Genomic DNA, 17,861 nt, shown 5'->3' with positions numbered 1-17,861 from the left:
GACTCACAGCAGAGAGAAGGATACTTTAACTCTTCAGTTTCATGTAATGTATACAGTAGTTTGCCAGTCATGTTTATTAATGTTCAAGGTGTTTTCCAGGTGTTAAGATGCAGTGTATTAAAAGAAAACTTTTTACCTATTGAACTTGTTCACATTTAGTCAGATTACAACCCTAAATTTAAATGTCTTTGTGGAAGCCCAACACAAATTGTGAAAACTTGTGTAGTGGGAAAAAAAAGCATTGTTTTCAAAATGCACAGATAACAGCTTGACAGTTTGGCATGCGTTTATCAATCTCATTTACTCTGGTATCCTTAAATGAAATGCATTGCAGCTTGTTTTCTTCAGAAGTGACCAATTTGGAAAATACAACCCAGCTTTGTGTAGTTGTTCTGTGAAGGCCTGAGAGGTTTGTTAGAGAATTGTAGCAAAAAACCCCAAAAAAACCATCTTTATGGAATGTAAGTAACACAGTAGACATTGTCGAGATTAAGTTGTGGAAAAGTTTAAAGTAATGTTAGGTTACAAAACAAATTCCATGCTTTTAGTATCTCACTGTGCACTTTGCTCACTGAAGTGAAGCTGCAAACTGAGAATCTGTTGACAGACCAGTTATGAGTTGTGCAAATCTTGACTTACATGATCCCCATAGTGAAACATGGTAGTGGCAGCATCACATTGAAGGTATGTTTTTCTTCTTTTCTTTAAAGATGGGCTACCTGGTTAGAGTTAGTATGAAGATGGACTGAGCTGAAAACAGATCAGTCGTGGAAGAATCATGGAGTAGTTTAGAAAGCATATTCATGCTAGAGAAGACTTTGACATAAAACTTGAAAACTGACATTTTATCTTTTTCCTACCACTTTGATAATGTCGTTTTTATGTTATGTCACATAAACCAAAATAAACAGTAAAGTTTGTGGTTCTAATGTAAAAAACGTGAAAGAGATATGATTATGTACTGATACAATGCTACAGCTGACATATTGTTGATTATACTTTGTACATGTATTTTCTCGTAAACCTTTTGAAGCTTTCTCGGCTATAACATTAAGCCTTTAACAAATGAGAGCATAGATGTGTTTTCTGAAAACCGTTAAAAGAAATGGTAAGAATATTTAAAAATAATCTTCTGAAGCCTTGTCTTAGCTGTGTGTTGCCCACGTAAAACATGCTTGAGCAAGAACACCTGGATTCTTCCAAATAGCTGGGCTAGGCCTCCCTAGCCACAAGATTGTTCATTTATCTCCTCCTTTGAAAGGCTTATCCTTGGACCTGAGCTGTTGAAAGCTCCATCACAAGCCCTGAGAAAATGTGCTGTCAGGATTTTTTCCCCCAATCTTCTAATCCCTCTTTTTTTCTATACTCTTTTTTTTTTTCCATAAATGTGTTTTTCTGCTGCTTTTATGGCAACCTGCTCTTTTTAAGTGTAGCACCTGAGCAATCCAGGCATGACAAGCTAAGATAAGCAGGGACTCTACTTTTTCCCCTTATGTATTTGGCATCCTCTGAGAAATTTGTGCTTTAGTTAAAAAGTAATTCACTTTTGAACCTGCATCGCCACACTTACGGTGAAGAGTAAAGAAAGGGATGATAGTGTAATCCTTGTCTGTTTTGTAATGAGGGAGAATCCACCAGCTTTAGCAGTCAGAACTGCTTTAGCTGTAAACAGGATCAGTCAACTATGCTTTTTCAGCCACAGGAGTTATGTAATTCGGGGAGGGGGGAAGCATACAACATTGTCCCATTTTTGGAGCAGCTTTGAATCTCTTTGTAAAGAAATAATAGTCTTGATCCCACAGACCCTCCTAGTTTTACAGTCTAATTATAAATCCTTATACCAACAAAAATGAGTCTTTGTTTAGCAGTGGGGCTTAAAAAAATAAGCTAAAACTAGCAGTTTGAAACATGCTAGATTCAACTTTGACAGTGTACCGTATATGAATTGTATGGTTTAGGCCATTGGGTAAGTAGCATTACCATTGCTTGACTTTGAGCTTAAAATTTGGGTTATTAAAGATGCGAATAAAAATACATAAAATATGTATTTTTTCATATTCATCTTCTACATTTTAAAGTGTAGAAGATGAAGTCTGTTTCTGGATGACATGTAACGCATTTCTTGTACGATCAAATAGGTTTTTACTCCCATGTATGTATGGTTTGTTAGATTAACATTGAACACATCACAACTGCTCATAAAGTACCTGTAAAACCTACATATTGTCACCGTAGCTATAGTGTGGTGTTCATCTACAAAAGGGTTTCTAGTTCCCAGCTGTGCAAGATGGATGCAAAGCCCAGACTCAGCAGATTTCAAAGTGGGGCTCAGCCGTATAAGCTGTACAGAAACAGACGTGAGAAGATCAGAAACATCAGTCGCAAAGAAATTTATTGAAGTAACTCCAACTCTGTAGCAGTGAGTCCTTGGTTTGAACTCACAGCACAGTTTGTGGACTGTGACATACTAGTAGTTGTTTATGCTGCATTGTACTGTGCAGTTGAATATGTTGACAAGGAAAATTTAGAAATACAATGACCACAACTTTATGGTCTCTATGTTTTGTTTTGTTTTTAGCTTTGACCAGTTGTAAGGATTTTGGTCAATTCAAGTTTCACATTACAAAAAGACTTGTTTGCACTCAGATGTAACCACCTTGTATTAGAAGCATAAATGATGTCACACTCTGTGTGTGTGTGTGGGAGCAGCAGCAGCAGCTCTGTTTTTTTTTTTTCCTTTTTCATGGATGATATGCCTCATACTCTCAAGGCACAGTGACAGTTTTAACAAATATGTAACAGACGTTGTTTAAAAAAAACTAGATTTAGCTTTAATCCATTGAAAAGTCAAGAGAGTAAATACATTGTCATAACTTTCCTTTTCAGAGCCAAAAATTATCTAAATAATAAGATTTGTTCAGTAAGCCCTGTCTTCCAAAAATATTTAATTCAGATTGTCTGTTATATCATGATTCCTATTTATATATATTTTTTCTATATGATTGCCTCTTTCTAAAAGAGAAACTGCTGTGTAGAGTTTTTAAACAAAGACTCAAGCCAATGTGACATAACCCAGGTTTAAGACAGTTGCACCAAAACAAATTTTTCTAGAGGATAAAAAATGCTCTGAGGAGCAGACTATGTCTGAAGTTCAACTCCCCACATAGACGAAGGGTCGCGTCAGTTCTAGTCCATTCTATAACACCCAGCTGGTGTAAATCACACCACCCTGATGTTGACCTATCATAGGGGGATAGAAGGTGGATCCCAGCCTGCAGGAAAGGCAAACCATGTAGCAAGTGGTTTCTATTAAAACTTAAAGTGGCCCTATTGTGATAGCTGCTGAAAGAAATGGAGAAGTTTGAACCTCAGTTTAAAAAGGATGCATATATGAATGGTTTTATGTTGGAAACATGAATCATTTTAAAGGGTAGCAGGCCCACATTTGAACTTTAACCCGGGCAGCTCAAATTCAACAAGGACTCTGCAAATAAACCCTTCAGTAGTCCATATGTTGCTGTTATTCCTTCTGAAATATACAGGTTACAGTGTTGGCCTGTGTGTGGTTAAGTTTTTTTTATTTCACTTATGATGAGAAATTTATTTCTTATTTCACTCTTGGCAAGCTCTCCGGCTAGCAAGCTTATAAAGCCAAATGTCACAGATTCTTGCAATGATATCAGAGGCCACCAGACTGTAGTCCTATCCTGCCAATATTTATTCAGTGCAGCAGAGCGTAATGTAATCTGAAAGACAAACACTGTGAACGTTTGTTCAATCACTGAGCTGAAGAGAAGAAATATAACCTTTCTCTTTGCGCTCACATTTGAACTTTACAAGTGATTGACTAGTCAAAGCTGTAAAATAATGTTTTAGAAATATCAAAACATGCATTTGGCAATTGGAAGGTTATTCAAAGTTAAATGAGCAAGTTGTTGTTGAAATGAAAAAAGGCACATGCAGTTGTTGGAAGGCATCTTTGTGGTCACCCCTTATCTTTTGTGTTGATGGTGTGAAAAAAGCTGAAGTTTACTATCAGCTGCCTCCTTGGAACATAGAGGAAGTGCAGGTAAAAGGAAGTCTTGATTTGGATTGTGTTGTTTCTGCCACCTCCATTGAGATGAATAATATCCCAGATGAGCCTCTTCTGCTCTGGTCATCTGAAAGTTCCAGTCACCAGATCTATCTGCTAATATTAGACCACTTCCTCCTCAGTCAAAGGCCAAACATCCGATGTTACATCCATGTAAACAGATCATCTCTTGCACATGTTCTGCTTCTTTAAAATAAATGCTTAAAAAAATTTACAACTTTGCAGGAGTTGATTTTTATCTTCTATTACTGGAGCTAGCTGACATAAAGAACCATGAGGTGATGTTGCTGTCTGTAAATAAGCTCTGGGTTTTTATGTGGGGAGACAAAAATCCTCCAAATGATGGCTCTTGGTTGTAATTGTATGGTGTTAAGAGTTCTGCTTAGATTGAAGCTTGAGGGAAGTTTGTGAAAATATCCACGTTGTCCGTGAGTGTACAGAGCAGGTGATGCTTTAGTGTATTTATGGCCAGAAAGAGTCCGAGATAAGTATGCTGCCATCTTTGTGCTTATGATGGCTTGTTTGTAGCCCATAAGTAATGCACAGGTCACTTACCAATGCTTGATTACCTAGTTATGGTAAAAGTCTTTTCAGTTCTGTGTCCTTCACACTCTATTGTGTTGGATGCTTAAATGCCTGATAAAAATATTACATTTTTATATAAAAGAACTGCACAATGTACGGATTTGGATTATTAATTTGCCCAATGTGCACTGCAACGAGATACCCGAATGAAATTATTGGTAGGATATTATAATTGATGTGCTATATATATTCATGCTCTGCATACCACACAGCTCTGATATACAATGTTTTATCAACTTCAAAGAAACGAGTATAAGCTACAGCATTTGAATCTACTTGTTTTAGTGTTAACTATGGTGAGCTAATATCACTCCAGATATCCCAGATCAATAACGGCAAGCAGGAAAACAAAAACAAAAGCTCTGCATGTTTTTAGTTGCATGGAAAACAGTACTAGTTTTTGGTTGGATCAAAGAATTTAACTATTTGGATCACTTCAGTTTGAGATCTGTTTGATTCAGAAAATATTTTAGTTTTCAACGCAAATTTTTTGGGGGGGGATTTGTTACTTCAAAATACTTATCTTATTCAAAGTAATTTCAAAAGTGCATATATTCATTTAAGATGCTAATGTTTTACACCAGACTGTCATATTAAATGTTCATTTTCTTATGTTTGGATAATTGCACAGAAATTTAACAGACAGACGATACACACTTTTGCATGCAAACAGGAAAAAAACAGCACACCTCCACCCATCCTTCTAAATTCCTAGCTCCAATCACTCAATATCCTGTTAAATTAATAAAATGAAATAAGATAGTAAAACTGTTTGGTAGGCAGCGCTTTTAGTTCAGTAAAACAGGAGAAAGTGTTAGAAAAGAGGATAAAATGATATGATTAAAGATGATGAGATACCATCTTTTTTTATTGAGCTAAACTTTTAGGATTCTGAATATGGCGATCATTAAGGACCTTGGACAGAGGTGAAAAGAAACGAGAAGCTCAGCAAGTTTGAGCACTTTAAAAGAATTAATGAATTAAATGGCCACAGGAGAAGCATTTCTAATTTTTGTTGAGTAAATGTAGGTGTTGCATTGATAACTTCCAACCTTGTGTGAACTTCCTCATCTGTCATACGTAAAGTTTATGTTCTGGCAAATTGCCAGGTAGCCACTCCCCTGCTGCACCTTTCTGCGGCTTCTTCTTGTTGGTGATGAGAACCAGGTGGACTCAATCTCCTAGCAATCAGAGAGTGCAGGTACTTTAGGTGTGACTGACCTGTCACTCATGTTTGAAGAAGTGCCACAGCATGAGAAGCAAACAGTGCTGGTAGCACATGTAAATTCAGAACTGTGCAAAAGTTTTCTACAAACTGTGAAGGACAGCCAGTAAGCCTCACAATGCTGTTGCTCATTTCCTGAATCTCATTGGAGCAGCACATGGACTCTGATTGATTGTTGTACTGAACAGTTTTAATATTCAAATTAAATCAAGTGAGTAACTTAAAAAATAAATAATAAAAAAATACACTTGGTGTTTATTGTTTATGGCAGAAAATGAAAATGAATAAATGTTGGATATAATTTTGACTAAAAATATATTTAACAAAAGAGTCTTCCCAGCCTCTTAAAATAACGTTTACATCACTTCCAGTTAATGTGGCAGCATCGGTGACCTAGAAATCCTCCTCGTCTTCTGATGCCATTGAGCACAGCTTGTATTTTCTGCAGCTTGACTCAGTTTTCCTCCGCTACCTCTAGACATGCCATCTAGGTTGGGTCTTGGTGTTTGTTGGGGCATGTTCCCTGGCAGCAGCAGCAGATGCTGGGTCCTTAGGGAGCTGCTGCTAGTTCAGATAAGCGGATCCTTTCATCAGTGCGGTGGCTTTGGCGCACACACGCCCACACACACACACACACTGGCTCAGAGGAGAGCAGCGGCTAAATGCCCGGCATTGTCATGAGTCCGGGCCAGGTGATGAGAAGAAAGCTGCTGCAGCCGTTAGTCAAAACATTAGTATTCACAGGTCTGGTGGACAGCAGTGAAGGAATGCTGGTCCTGTCAGTCAGTATGCATGGAATGGATCAGTCTGATTACTGAAAGCTACTGCCTTATAGTGGGGATTGTTTTCTGTGTTTAATTGGTCTTACCTAGGTAGTAATTGATAAATGTTAATCTTGTATATTTTGGATCATACACCGACAAAAGCAGTTTATTAAAACTGTTATAGGTCTTTACTTAAGATATTTTAAATAATGGTTTATTGACTGGGCTGGGTGATATCGCTAAAAAATAAAATCCAATTTATTTTTTTTTAATGCCAGATGCAATTTTAATTGATCTCTGTGGTGATTACGAGAATATAGTCATAGTATTAGCAGAATAAAGATTAGAATTTTATCAGGATGGCTGGTGGCTGATGGATTTTTAGGGTGTCTGGGCTCTCCCTTAGAAATAGGGTGAGAAGCTCAGTCATCCGGGAGGAACTCAGAGTAGAGCCACTGCTCCTTCACATCGAGAGGAGCCAGTTGAGGTGGCTCGGGCATCTGGTCAGGATGCCTCCTGGACGCCTCCCTGGTGAGGTGTTCCGGGCACGTCCCTTGTCAAGCAAGGTGGTGAGATTTGGGTTTGCTGACATCACTCTGAACAAAGGAAACCAACAAAGTGCAATGGTGGAAAAATAATCAAAATGTTCCATAAATTAAATCTTCAAAAACCAAAAATTTTATCAATAAAATTGATTTATTGCCCAGCCCTGATTAACTAACCTTTTCAGAGCTTGATGCTATTCTGAGGCAGTAATGCAGGTGTGTGGCAACATGGGGACATCATGGAGGATGGGAGCCTTCCAGCATCAGTGTTAGTTGGGTACCACTGTATTAAACTAGGATAGTTTGTAGCTTTCTTCTGTCAGTGATGAGTCCTTTCAATTCCTACCTTTTATTGCTGTTTCCACTTCTAATCGCTACTCAAACCTTTGGTCTGAAAACAGTGGCTCAGAGTTCAGTGTGGCTCAGTGCTGCTGCTTGTTTACTCTGCGCTTCCTCTGCGTGTCTGGGCCCCTGGCTCTCTTACATCATCCTTTTGGAAACTAATGGACACAACTGGGTGCGAGGGGTGATGTGTTGGGAGTAAGCGATGAGGTAGTTCATTTGTCCCATGCTCCATCCCAAATGAGATGCAGATCCGTTATGTGTGCGTTTCCCTGAGTTCCTCTTTTCTTCCTAATCAGTTGCACTCTTTCCTGTTTCCTTTGCAGTATTTTACTCCTAGACTCTGTCTTCAATATGTTTCAAATATGTTTTGTTATGCAGTTTGTATGATTTAGAATCCTTTATAGCAATCCTTTCTTTCATAATAAGTATAAGTATTTTCCTGCTGCATTTAGTCCTTTTCTACTAACTGATAGAGCTGCTTCAGAGAAGAGCTTGTGGCTTCATAAATATTACATCTGCTGCCCTATATTTTTACTTTGCCCTGTATCTTGGCACAGCAGTGGCAGCTCTCTGGATGCTGTGAAATGAACATCAGCTGCAACAGCACAACAGTAGATCTGCTACTGGATAAAACAGGCTGTTGCTGGTATCAAGCTATACAAAGATTTTAAACAGCTATTGTTTTAAAAAAAATGTACATCTTGCTATTTCAACTGTTTAAAGTCCTTTTTTAAGATGCTGGAGAAAGTCCCAGACTGTCCAGGGTTTCGTTTATCTTCATGGAGCACAAAGTGATGCATGGCTACCCGTTCACCACCTGTTGATCAGATAGTTTTAATATTGAACAACTGATATCAGCTCTTTAGATTCAGTGTGTTACGCCATTAAGATCAGAACAGCCGCATAACATAATAATCTTCAGGTTTCCTTGAAATCTGCTTCTAACTTTAGCTGGCGTTTATCCTTAATGTTTGCCTGAGTCTGTACATGTCTATAAAATATATTTATGGTTTCAGCTCTATTAATCAGTACCTTGTGCTGCTTGCTGTAACAATGACTCCTGCCTCTGTTTTGAAATAAAAGCAATTGACTCATGATATATTTTTATCCAAAGTTTTATATAAATAATGTAAAACTATTGTTGCTAAAAGATTTTAAATCAACATAATTTCATGCCTTCCTTTAAACGAGACAGGTTGTCTGTTTGTATTAACACACATTAAACATAGAAAGACATGACATGATCCATGTCCGTGACATCTGTACATGTTATCAGCATAAACACACATTCATAGAAATATGTTACAAATATAATAGTTCAAAGCAAAATCTGAACAAGATGAATAATTTTTTCTGTAAAACAGCATCACGGTTGTCTAAACAGATTTCTCACAACTGGGGGATTTTATGCTGAAACACTTGAAGTGAATATAGGTAATACTTAAAGGTAATATCTGTAATCAAACTAACACAAATTAGATCAGTGCAGTAAATAGTTTCAGAGCTTCAGATTATGTCATTGTGTTGTCGAAAGGCCTTTGGTCTCTAAACACACAAATAACAGATCGACCTGCTCAAAATGCAGATAATGCTCCAGCAAATCTGTGTGCAGTTAAATCTAAGTGCTGTGCTCCAAACATGAGCACAGCACTTATAAACACATTCATACCCCTTTGTTACAAAAAACAAACAAACTTGAAGGACTTGACTGCACTTAGGAAAGTAATACGTGGCAAGGGATACTACATGGAAAAAAAGGCTCACATAAGTGGATATTTATAAAATAGCTCAAAGAATTATTAAAGCGTGAAATTGGATTTCGGCTAGAGCCCATTTTGTGTCGCAGGATTCCTAGTCGCCCCAGTTTTAATTTGGCTTTTTTTTTACCCCAAATCTCCTCAGCTAAACTACAAAGTGCTGCACTTTTGAATCATCATCAGCAAACACTATTAAATTAAAACAATGAAATTAAATTTGCAATTGCCCTGACATTATTCTATGATTTTCCACTGGTCCACTTTACAGGATGAAAATACCACTGACTTGTGCTAATTACCTGCTGATTCCCAACCTGTCACTTTGCTGGCTTGCTGTGCTCAGGCATGCAGGACATCCACACACCTCTCCATGGGTTCCTTTGCTCCTTGACTCAACTTGAGTGTCACTTTTACACTGTAATGGACTCATTTGTATGCTTCCTTGCCTGATACCTGTAGGGTGGTAACTACACGGAAAGGGAGAGCATGAGCCGCCGTTAAAGGTGATGTTCAATGAAGCAGTTTCCTGAATCTTCTTAAATCTAAATTTTGTTTTCTTGCAATCTGTTTGTTGTCTAAACAGATCTTGTGTATATAAGTACTTTTAAGCAGAACAAAATTTTTTGTACCTCTTTGAAAAATAATCTTGAAAGAAACTTATTTCAAGTGCACTTAAGAAAAAAATAATTTTTTCTTTAAATAAACCCTTTATTTAAGAACGCATCCTTCAGACTGTATGTGACTTGTGAAATATTGTTTCATCCATACATGTTTTTCAATAATCTGCATTAGATGGCTTTTCCACGCACAGGCTGTAGAGTTCAGCTTGTTTGAAGAAGTAGATGTGCATTGATTCATAGATCTAAATAATGTAAAATGATGTCACAGGGGAGTGGACTAATGGTTTTTGGCTGTAGTTCTTCTGTGGTTGCAGTTTCTTTGGGAAGCTTGAGGATAAAACTGGCTGAGTTACAAAGATCAGAGACTCTGCTCTAGTGTAATAAGAACAATAAAATTTGGTTTATTATTATTTGTTTTAAACTGATGTTATGCATAAGTACATAAAACAACATTTTGAATATCTATTGTTTAGTATATATGTTTAGTTTCAGCTTTTCTCTCACCTCTCTGTTTTACAGCAGCTTAACCAACCTTTATGTGCACTGAGGAGAATGCTTATGCAATATTTCCACAGACACTGCTGGAAGTAACAAAATCTCTTAGTCAAGTCATCTCCCATAAACTCTCTCCTCCCAGTTATCTGGCTGTACAGGCAGGAGCTGGCATCAATCAGCCCTTGTTTTAGTCTCCAGCTCTGCAGAGGCAGTCCTCCCTCTGATCCCATCGTGTTTTACTCCCAGAGCGGATCAGATTTCATTGGTATTCATTGTCAACAGCACCTGCATTCCAGAGATTGTGTTGCATTTTCATTCTCGTCATCATTGGCAATATAGTATGACCAGTAACTACAAGTCCAGTTCCCAAGTGTCTGAAAAATAAATGTTTGTAACGACTGCTCTGGCTCCTGTAGCTCTTGTTACCCTAGATGCTAGATTTGCCCCTCGGGAACGGTGAGGAAATGGTTCTAAATTCCAGCACAAAGCTCCTATGATTCACCACCGAAGGTGTTGCAGTAGATAAATTCCTGCAGCTCTGTTGCATCACTTATTTGCATAAACATTTCAGGGATGTGGCTGTGCTAACACGTGAAAAGTTCTCTGACACACACAAATGCAGCTGGAAAAAGGTCAAAGCTGTTGCTTTGCCTTGTTCTTTTACTACATTCTTGGTTCCCACAGTTTAAATTATTAGCTTTTGTTTTTAGAGCTTCCTTTTGTTGTCCTGTACTGATTCCAGTGTTCATCTTCTGCTCACAGTTTATCTCATTACCATCCCCCTCTGCTTCCTCTCTCTTCTCGCTGTCATTGCAGTGTTTTGGCTGCTGTCCCGTTGCCATGCAGAGACCTCAACAATGGCCCCTCTCTGCCTGGGAATGCTTATTCAATTGTGGCAAACTTGGACAATGGAAACATAATGTCTCATCTCCCACCTGAAATCCTTTATAGACTCTGAGAGGGATTGCTGAAGCTTTGAGAGGGATGTGGAAAAGTCAGCAACTTTTCCACATCCCGGACTAATGATTTATTATTTCCATACCTGCCTGGAGACCACAGACTGTCTCTGAAGCGACATTGAGCATGTGTAGATCCAGGATCCAAACTGTCCAGATGGACAGAAGAAACAGTCAAAGAAAAATCAGCTCCCTTTGAAGTTCCCTGAATTGGCTGTTCATTTGTTTTCTACACAAGCGTTTAAACAGCACGGCATCTGCAGAGTAAATCTTTAGTGTTCCAGTGTGACAGCCCCCTACTGTCCGAATCATTTAAGCCGAAGTCTGAATAATGTATAGCATGTTGCCCCAGTGTTTACCCTCAGACTATACAAAAGTGAATGTGCCCCAACGTGGTTCCACGGGGAGTGAAGGGAATACAGTAGTGGGCGGACGGAGCCAAGTGTCCCTGCCGGGACCGTCTTTCTTTGGCAGTCCAGGCCGAGACAAACTAATGTTTGAGACGGAGATAAAAGTTCAGCAGACTGCCAAAAGTGAGTCATGCTGTAGCTAAAGTCCCAAACAACCAGCCTCGGTGCTAGTCATCTACAAAATATTTTAGATCTTTGTCATCAAAAAGAACGGTGACTGTTTCTAAATCAAACATTTGTCTTTTATGTTCAGTTGCTGTTTCTCTCATTTAATCTGTTCATTAAATTTCTGAATAACAAGATGAACCTTCTGCTTTTGCTATTGGGCGATAATCTGCTGTTGCTCAAATAGACTGTTTCGATTGTGTTTTTGTTCCATTATTCTGTTAAAAGTGCTGAAATCAACATTTCGAAAAGAGGGGGTTTCTCTCCTCTGAGCCATGAGCCCCACCTAATCGCCGCATGGCTGACGTCACCCACGCCGATCTGCCTCATGGACTCAGCTGCGAAAGGAATGAAGAGAAACAAGTCGAGATCTGTTACTCAGGTTGGCTTTGTCGCCCTCAGTCACTCACCTGTTATTTCTTTGTGTGTTTCATTTCGACCAGCTCCCTGCTCTGCCCTAAAAACCAGCTCTCTGAGGCCTGAACCAGAGGGAGAAAGCTGTCCCCTGAAGATGGACAACACCCAGCGGACGGAGTCTCCGGTCAAAAAGGACAGCGATCGAAGACCGACGACCCCCGTGAAACCCAACATCTCTCGATCACCCAGCTCTCCTGCTTCACCGGTGTCCAGGTCAAAAAGAGGTAAATGGGCAAGAGATCTTATTGATGGTATCTCTGCGATAAAATGTCTTAAAATCTGCCTTTTTCTTGCACTTCAGACTGGTATGATTGTTACCAACTTGTCAGATTTATTGCACTAGTTGAGTCATAGTCCAGGATCTGCCAAAATATTGATACAAAGCCTTTTTGTCCAGCCAGTTCAACTGTTTTTGTCAAAAGCTTCAATGCAACAGTCCTGACTAGAGATGCATCAATTTGGTGTTAATATGTGTATCAGCCCTGATATTGAAAAAAATTCTAGATTGGGTAACGGTGATAATGTGCCCAATCCATAAGAGCAGATCTATTCAGTCTAATTCGATGCTTTGCGCTCTGAGCGACTTCATGCTTAATTACTTATTTTACATTATGTTTAAAATTCCTAATTGCACTTTCTGCACCATTTGAAAGAAGGTTTGATGTTTATTTTTCACATTTGACCAAGGTAATCAACCTATTAGTTTTATTATTTATTTTACATTGACTGTTATACTCCTAATTGCACTGACTGAACAAATTAGAGTTGTGTTGGTTTTACATGTTTGTTAAACACTGATAGTTTGTGAAGCAGAGTTGATAAATAACTTTGTAATTGAGCACATTTATGTCTGTGTTTAAATAAAGAAACATTTTAAGCCAGTTCAGCACTGTCGTTCTGTATCGGATCCGTATCAACCGATGCAAAACCTTAGATATCTGTCGATATCGGAAGTGAAAAACATGGGTTCCTTGACCTGATGCACGGCTCCCTTCAAACTTTCAAATGACCACATTTTTATTCTGATTTCTTAGTTCCAGATGGATTATGAAACCGTGCTGCTGACATGTCTGTGAATGAATAAAAGATTATCAACCTGCATTTTGAAGGTGGCACAAAAAGATAGAAAAAGGAAACATTGCTAAAGATGGAGAGAAATAATGAAATATAAAGTTCATTAAAGGTGACACAATAATTCACAATCTGGCCAAACTTCAGAAAATTTTCAAACTTGGTAGAAGTTTTGGAAAATTTTAAATAAAAAATGTAAATACTGTTATAGTAAAGGAGCAGTGAAAATATGCAGGTGTGGCAATGCTGCTATCTGTAAAAGTTAGACACCCCAGAGAAATCGGTTGGTCTGGTTAGAGGTCTGTTGTCTTGAGTTAAAATGTTCTGTAAGATGATTTTGCTTTGACTTAAGGCACAGTTTGGTGGCGATGCACTTGCATCTGCGCTCTGCTGGAGTTGGGTCGGCTCTCTTGAGGCAGTCTCCAGGTTAAAATTGACCACAGGCTTTCAGACAAAAGAGTGAATCCAATAATAATTTTCAGGAGGAAGAACAAACTTTAATCATGTTGTCAGAGAATAAAGTGGCTCAACTTTTCCAGGTTAAATCAAGTTAGTAAAGAAAATATCTCTCTAATATGAACAAATATTCTCTGTTGTGAAGTGGATGGTTAGTATGGGTAGATGCCATGTGCTTTTTCTATAATAATGCATGGCATAAGGAGTCCCATTTCAGTCAGTTTGACCTGGCGGCTTCGTCAGAGTTGTTTCTTTAATGGCTCCACTTGAGTTTCAGGGTTTTTGAAGTGTAAGCCTCTTTTATCTCCTCAATAACAATTAATCATTATTGTTTTTGTTTCACTTTTCATCCACCAAACTTTCGTTTTACGTGCTTTAAAAATGTTAGTAACCGCTTGATTTGTTGCTGTTTTTTTTATTTATTTGTTGTTCTTTTATGCAGATGGCTTTGTTTTAATTCAAGACAGGTTTGATCCAATTCAACATAATCTGAGAGTTTCCAGATTTCCAAAAATGGCCCCCTCGTCTTTCTTTTGATTCTTTTTAGCAGTCAATTTTCTTTTCCCAGTTGGTCTGTAAAGCTCATTTCTTTGGAGGTGTGGACCTTGACCCGTTTGGAAATTAAAGCTCTTTCTGAGCCGATAATTAGTGAAATAAAAGGATAAGACTGGTTCAGCTGCTAGCTACTGCCCATGGTTTGCTTACACAAATTTTAAACCATCAGAAGCATTTTCCTAAAATAGCAAAATAAAACTCCCTAACACTACATTGCATAGTTGTGTTGTCCCCCCCATAAGTTAGAGACAAAAAATAACAGTTTCCATTTTTAGAAGGCATGCATCTGTAATTTAAAACCCATATATTACCTAGCCGCATTTTATAGGCCGGTCTGTTTTTGTCTCTGAAGCTTTATACTCAGGATTGTTCTGATTAAAGTGGCTGAGAGGTGCTAACAGCGCCACATCACTCTGACCAAGACTGCACACATGGACTTTCCATCTTGCTATAAATATCAAAGTGGGTCAGCCGTTGTTGTTGAGAGACTGCACAGCAGATAGTTTCTGCATTTCAAGATTCATGCCTCACCCTATTAGAGGAGTTCCCACTTCGAAGACTCTCAACATCTGGGCTATGAAGACCGAGGGAGATGATGCAGCATTGCGACTCGAACCAGGTCAAGAACGTTATCTGTGCCGCTGTTTCCCAAAGGACCATGTTATTTTCAGTCATCACATTAGCCTGTTCTGTAATACGGAGTCTGGTTTTACATTGCTATTTTATGAAGTGGTGATTTCAAATGACCTCATTGAGTTAGAAAATAGGTGACCTATATTTTTATGTGAGGGATTTAATTATAACAGGAGAGATTTTAGAGTGAGTGCTCAGATTCTGATAAACTTTAAAGCTGCAATAGAACAAAAATGTACAACGGCAGCCGTGATGAAGGTTTCCAGGGTTACGACAGATGAGAAACATCTAAATGTTCTTCTGTCTGTACATCTTTTTCTCAGTTAACTCTCTGTCTGTCCATCCTTTTGTTTTTGTTCATTTATGTCAAACCATTTGTTTAGTTGTTCCATCTATGTGTTCTTCAATCTGTTTCTCCATTCTCCCTTTCATCTAGTTTGTAGTTTTTGCATATTTTGTATTTAAAGTCTGAGGTTAATAGCAATATTTGTTGTAAATCTGTAGGGAATGTTTGTATTTCTGAGAGTGGCATCAAAATAGACTGACTACTTTAGATACTTTTTTTTTTTACTTTTGATGGCATTAATCAGTTTGCAAAGCTTGTGTTGCTTTTATTCTTTTAACTTTATACATTTCATGTAAAATAAACTGATGTAGCCCTTGAATTTTCAGAACTGTTGCAACACCCATGCAACAGTTCTGCATGCGTGTTGAACTGTTTAAATGTTGAAACTGGATAAACACATGGAAAGTGTGGCTGTGATTAAATACAGCATTAGCCACATTTTTTCTCTGGAAAGCTCCGGTTAGTTTGTGGTTTGAATTCTTGAAATAGTTCAGTGTTTTTTGTTGCTTTTCTCCGCCATTGTCCTGAACTGAGTGCGTCCTCTGAGGTATTTGGAATTTTATGTGAGGATCGGTTGGAGATGCAAGTGTCCTCCTCCAGGCATTAAATATTAAATTCAAATGTCCACCCACATGAAGGTGACATAGATTTGCTGTACCTTCCTCCTCTCTTCTAGAGAAGAGACTGCCTACTCTGCACCATTCACTGGAAGGATGTTTTTTTTTTATTATAAAGAATATGCATTCGAAATGAATGCTTAAATAGACGTTTGTGGCATATTGCCTGTTCTCTACATGGATTTCCTTGTGGAGACATATATTCTTGGCTTTGATTATTGAGATGCAGAAAAAAAAAATAGTGTTTGTGTTCATTGGACTCCTTGTGCTTTGTTCTTGCCAAAGTCAGTCCTCAATTAAACAAGGACACAAATGTAGCAGCTATTCAGTAGATACTGGACAATATAAATGCAGAGTTGACTAAACTATGCGTTTTCTAAATGAAGCAAATGACCGATAAGCTATGTTTTTTGGCTACTTTGTACTTGGATTTGCTAGTTTGATTATTCGTCGAGTGTTGTACTTGCAGCTGTTAATTTGATGCTCTCTGTACACAATGCTTTGCAGTGCACACAGTATATTTTATTAGCATTTTCTGTCACAGACCAGCATAAATAGTGCATATTCTTGAAGTGGAAGAAAAAAGGTAACGTGCTGCGTTTTTCTATATAGTCCAACTTTGATCCTGTGTGAAATTTAGTCTCTGCTATTGTCTAAAATGCTCAAATGTTTGAGACAACATGATTGTGCAAATGGCATCATAGAAACCAAGAAACAGTTCAGACAACTTGGGGCTGAAGTTGTGGTAGTGTTTAAACCTTGGATAGAATATAAACAACAGCCCCGGCTTTGAACATGAAAAGAAATTTGAAAGAGTGTGGCTTAACAGCAAACCTACCAAAGTGTGGTTGTCCGCCTATCCTGACAGATCAGGCAAGGAGAGCATATTAATCAAAGAACAACCAATCTGGCCTGTTTGGATGTGCAGTTAAAGGAGGTCATTGTTTAATGGAAGGTATAAGAAGTCATGTTTTCCATGTACAGGACACTGCAATTATGTGGTTGAGACATTCCCCAAAAGACTTGAAGCTGTAATTATGACAAAAGGTGGTTCCACAAAGTAATAACTAAAAGAGTTAAGGGTGGGGCTGTAAACAAATGCATGTCACACTTTTCAAATTAAACAAATAAATAAGGCCAATTATCTTTTTTTCTTCCCTCCCTTGTAATGGCACACAACCTTTGGTCTATTACACATATTTCTTGAAATATATTGAAATTGGTAGCTGTGATATGACAAAATGAGAGTTATACTTTAAGGAGTATGAATATTATTGTAAGCCAAAGTACATAAAGAGATAAAAACAATTTTATTAATGTTGAGTAAACTTGATGTAATTCAGGGTCGTTCCTCTCCTTCACACTGCCTTCTCTTTCTCGTTAATCGTTCTTATCTCAGATGTTACGAAGTCAGAGGAGAGACAGAAGCTTGCAAAAGAACGGCGGGAGGAAAAGGCCAGGTATCTGGGTAAGTAGAAACAATGAGTGGGCATACAAATGTTTCTTACATGTGATGAGAGCTCCCCCTTGTGTTGGCATGGAGGATGTTCAGTTTGTTTTTCTGCACTGGTCTGGCTGCGGAATACATGCACATGCTTCACAGACACTTTGAGAAAATGAGAGCAGGTGGAGCTTTTGCAGAAGCAGAAAATGTCAACTTAAGAAAATCAACCAAGTGGGCCTTCATTCTGCATGTTTCTGCAAGCAGCATTTGCTGAGATTGCTACTTAGCTGCTCACCCGACTGTGTCTCGACCAAGTCATGTAAAAAGATTCTTCACATGCACAATGAAAAAACATAATAACT

The 17,861-nt window shown here is 38.2% G+C and overlaps 1 protein-coding gene across 7 annotated transcripts in view; it reads left to right on the top strand.

Moving 5' to 3' along the window:
* The window catches only part of map7d1a (MAP7 domain containing 1a), a 41,847-nt gene that overhangs the window by 1,613 nt on the left and 22,373 nt on the right, over positions 1 to 17,861 (top strand). For 5 of the 7 annotated variants that reach the window (XM_032557952.1, XM_032557953.1, XM_032557951.1 and 2 more), the window contains exons 2-3: positions 12,404 to 12,601; positions 17,455 to 17,523. In XM_032557952.1, the coding sequence (XP_032413843.1) occupies positions 12,404 to 12,601; positions 17,455 to 17,523 (267 nt within the window). Of the gene's footprint in view, positions 1 to 12,403; positions 12,602 to 14,966; positions 15,079 to 17,454; positions 17,524 to 17,861 lie in introns of those variants that run through there. The other 2 variants (XM_032557957.1, XM_032557956.1) reach the window with 1 other exon arrangement.

The sequence above is a fragment of the Xiphophorus hellerii genome, chromosome 3 (assembly GCF_003331165.1).
Source record: "Xiphophorus hellerii strain 12219 chromosome 3, Xiphophorus_hellerii-4.1, whole genome shotgun sequence".
NCBI classification, from domain to species: Eukaryota; Metazoa; Chordata; class Actinopteri; order Cyprinodontiformes; family Poeciliidae; genus Xiphophorus; species Xiphophorus hellerii.
The sequence above is the reverse complement of the archived record's forward strand: the minus strand, read 5'-3'. Positions and strand labels throughout refer to the sequence as shown.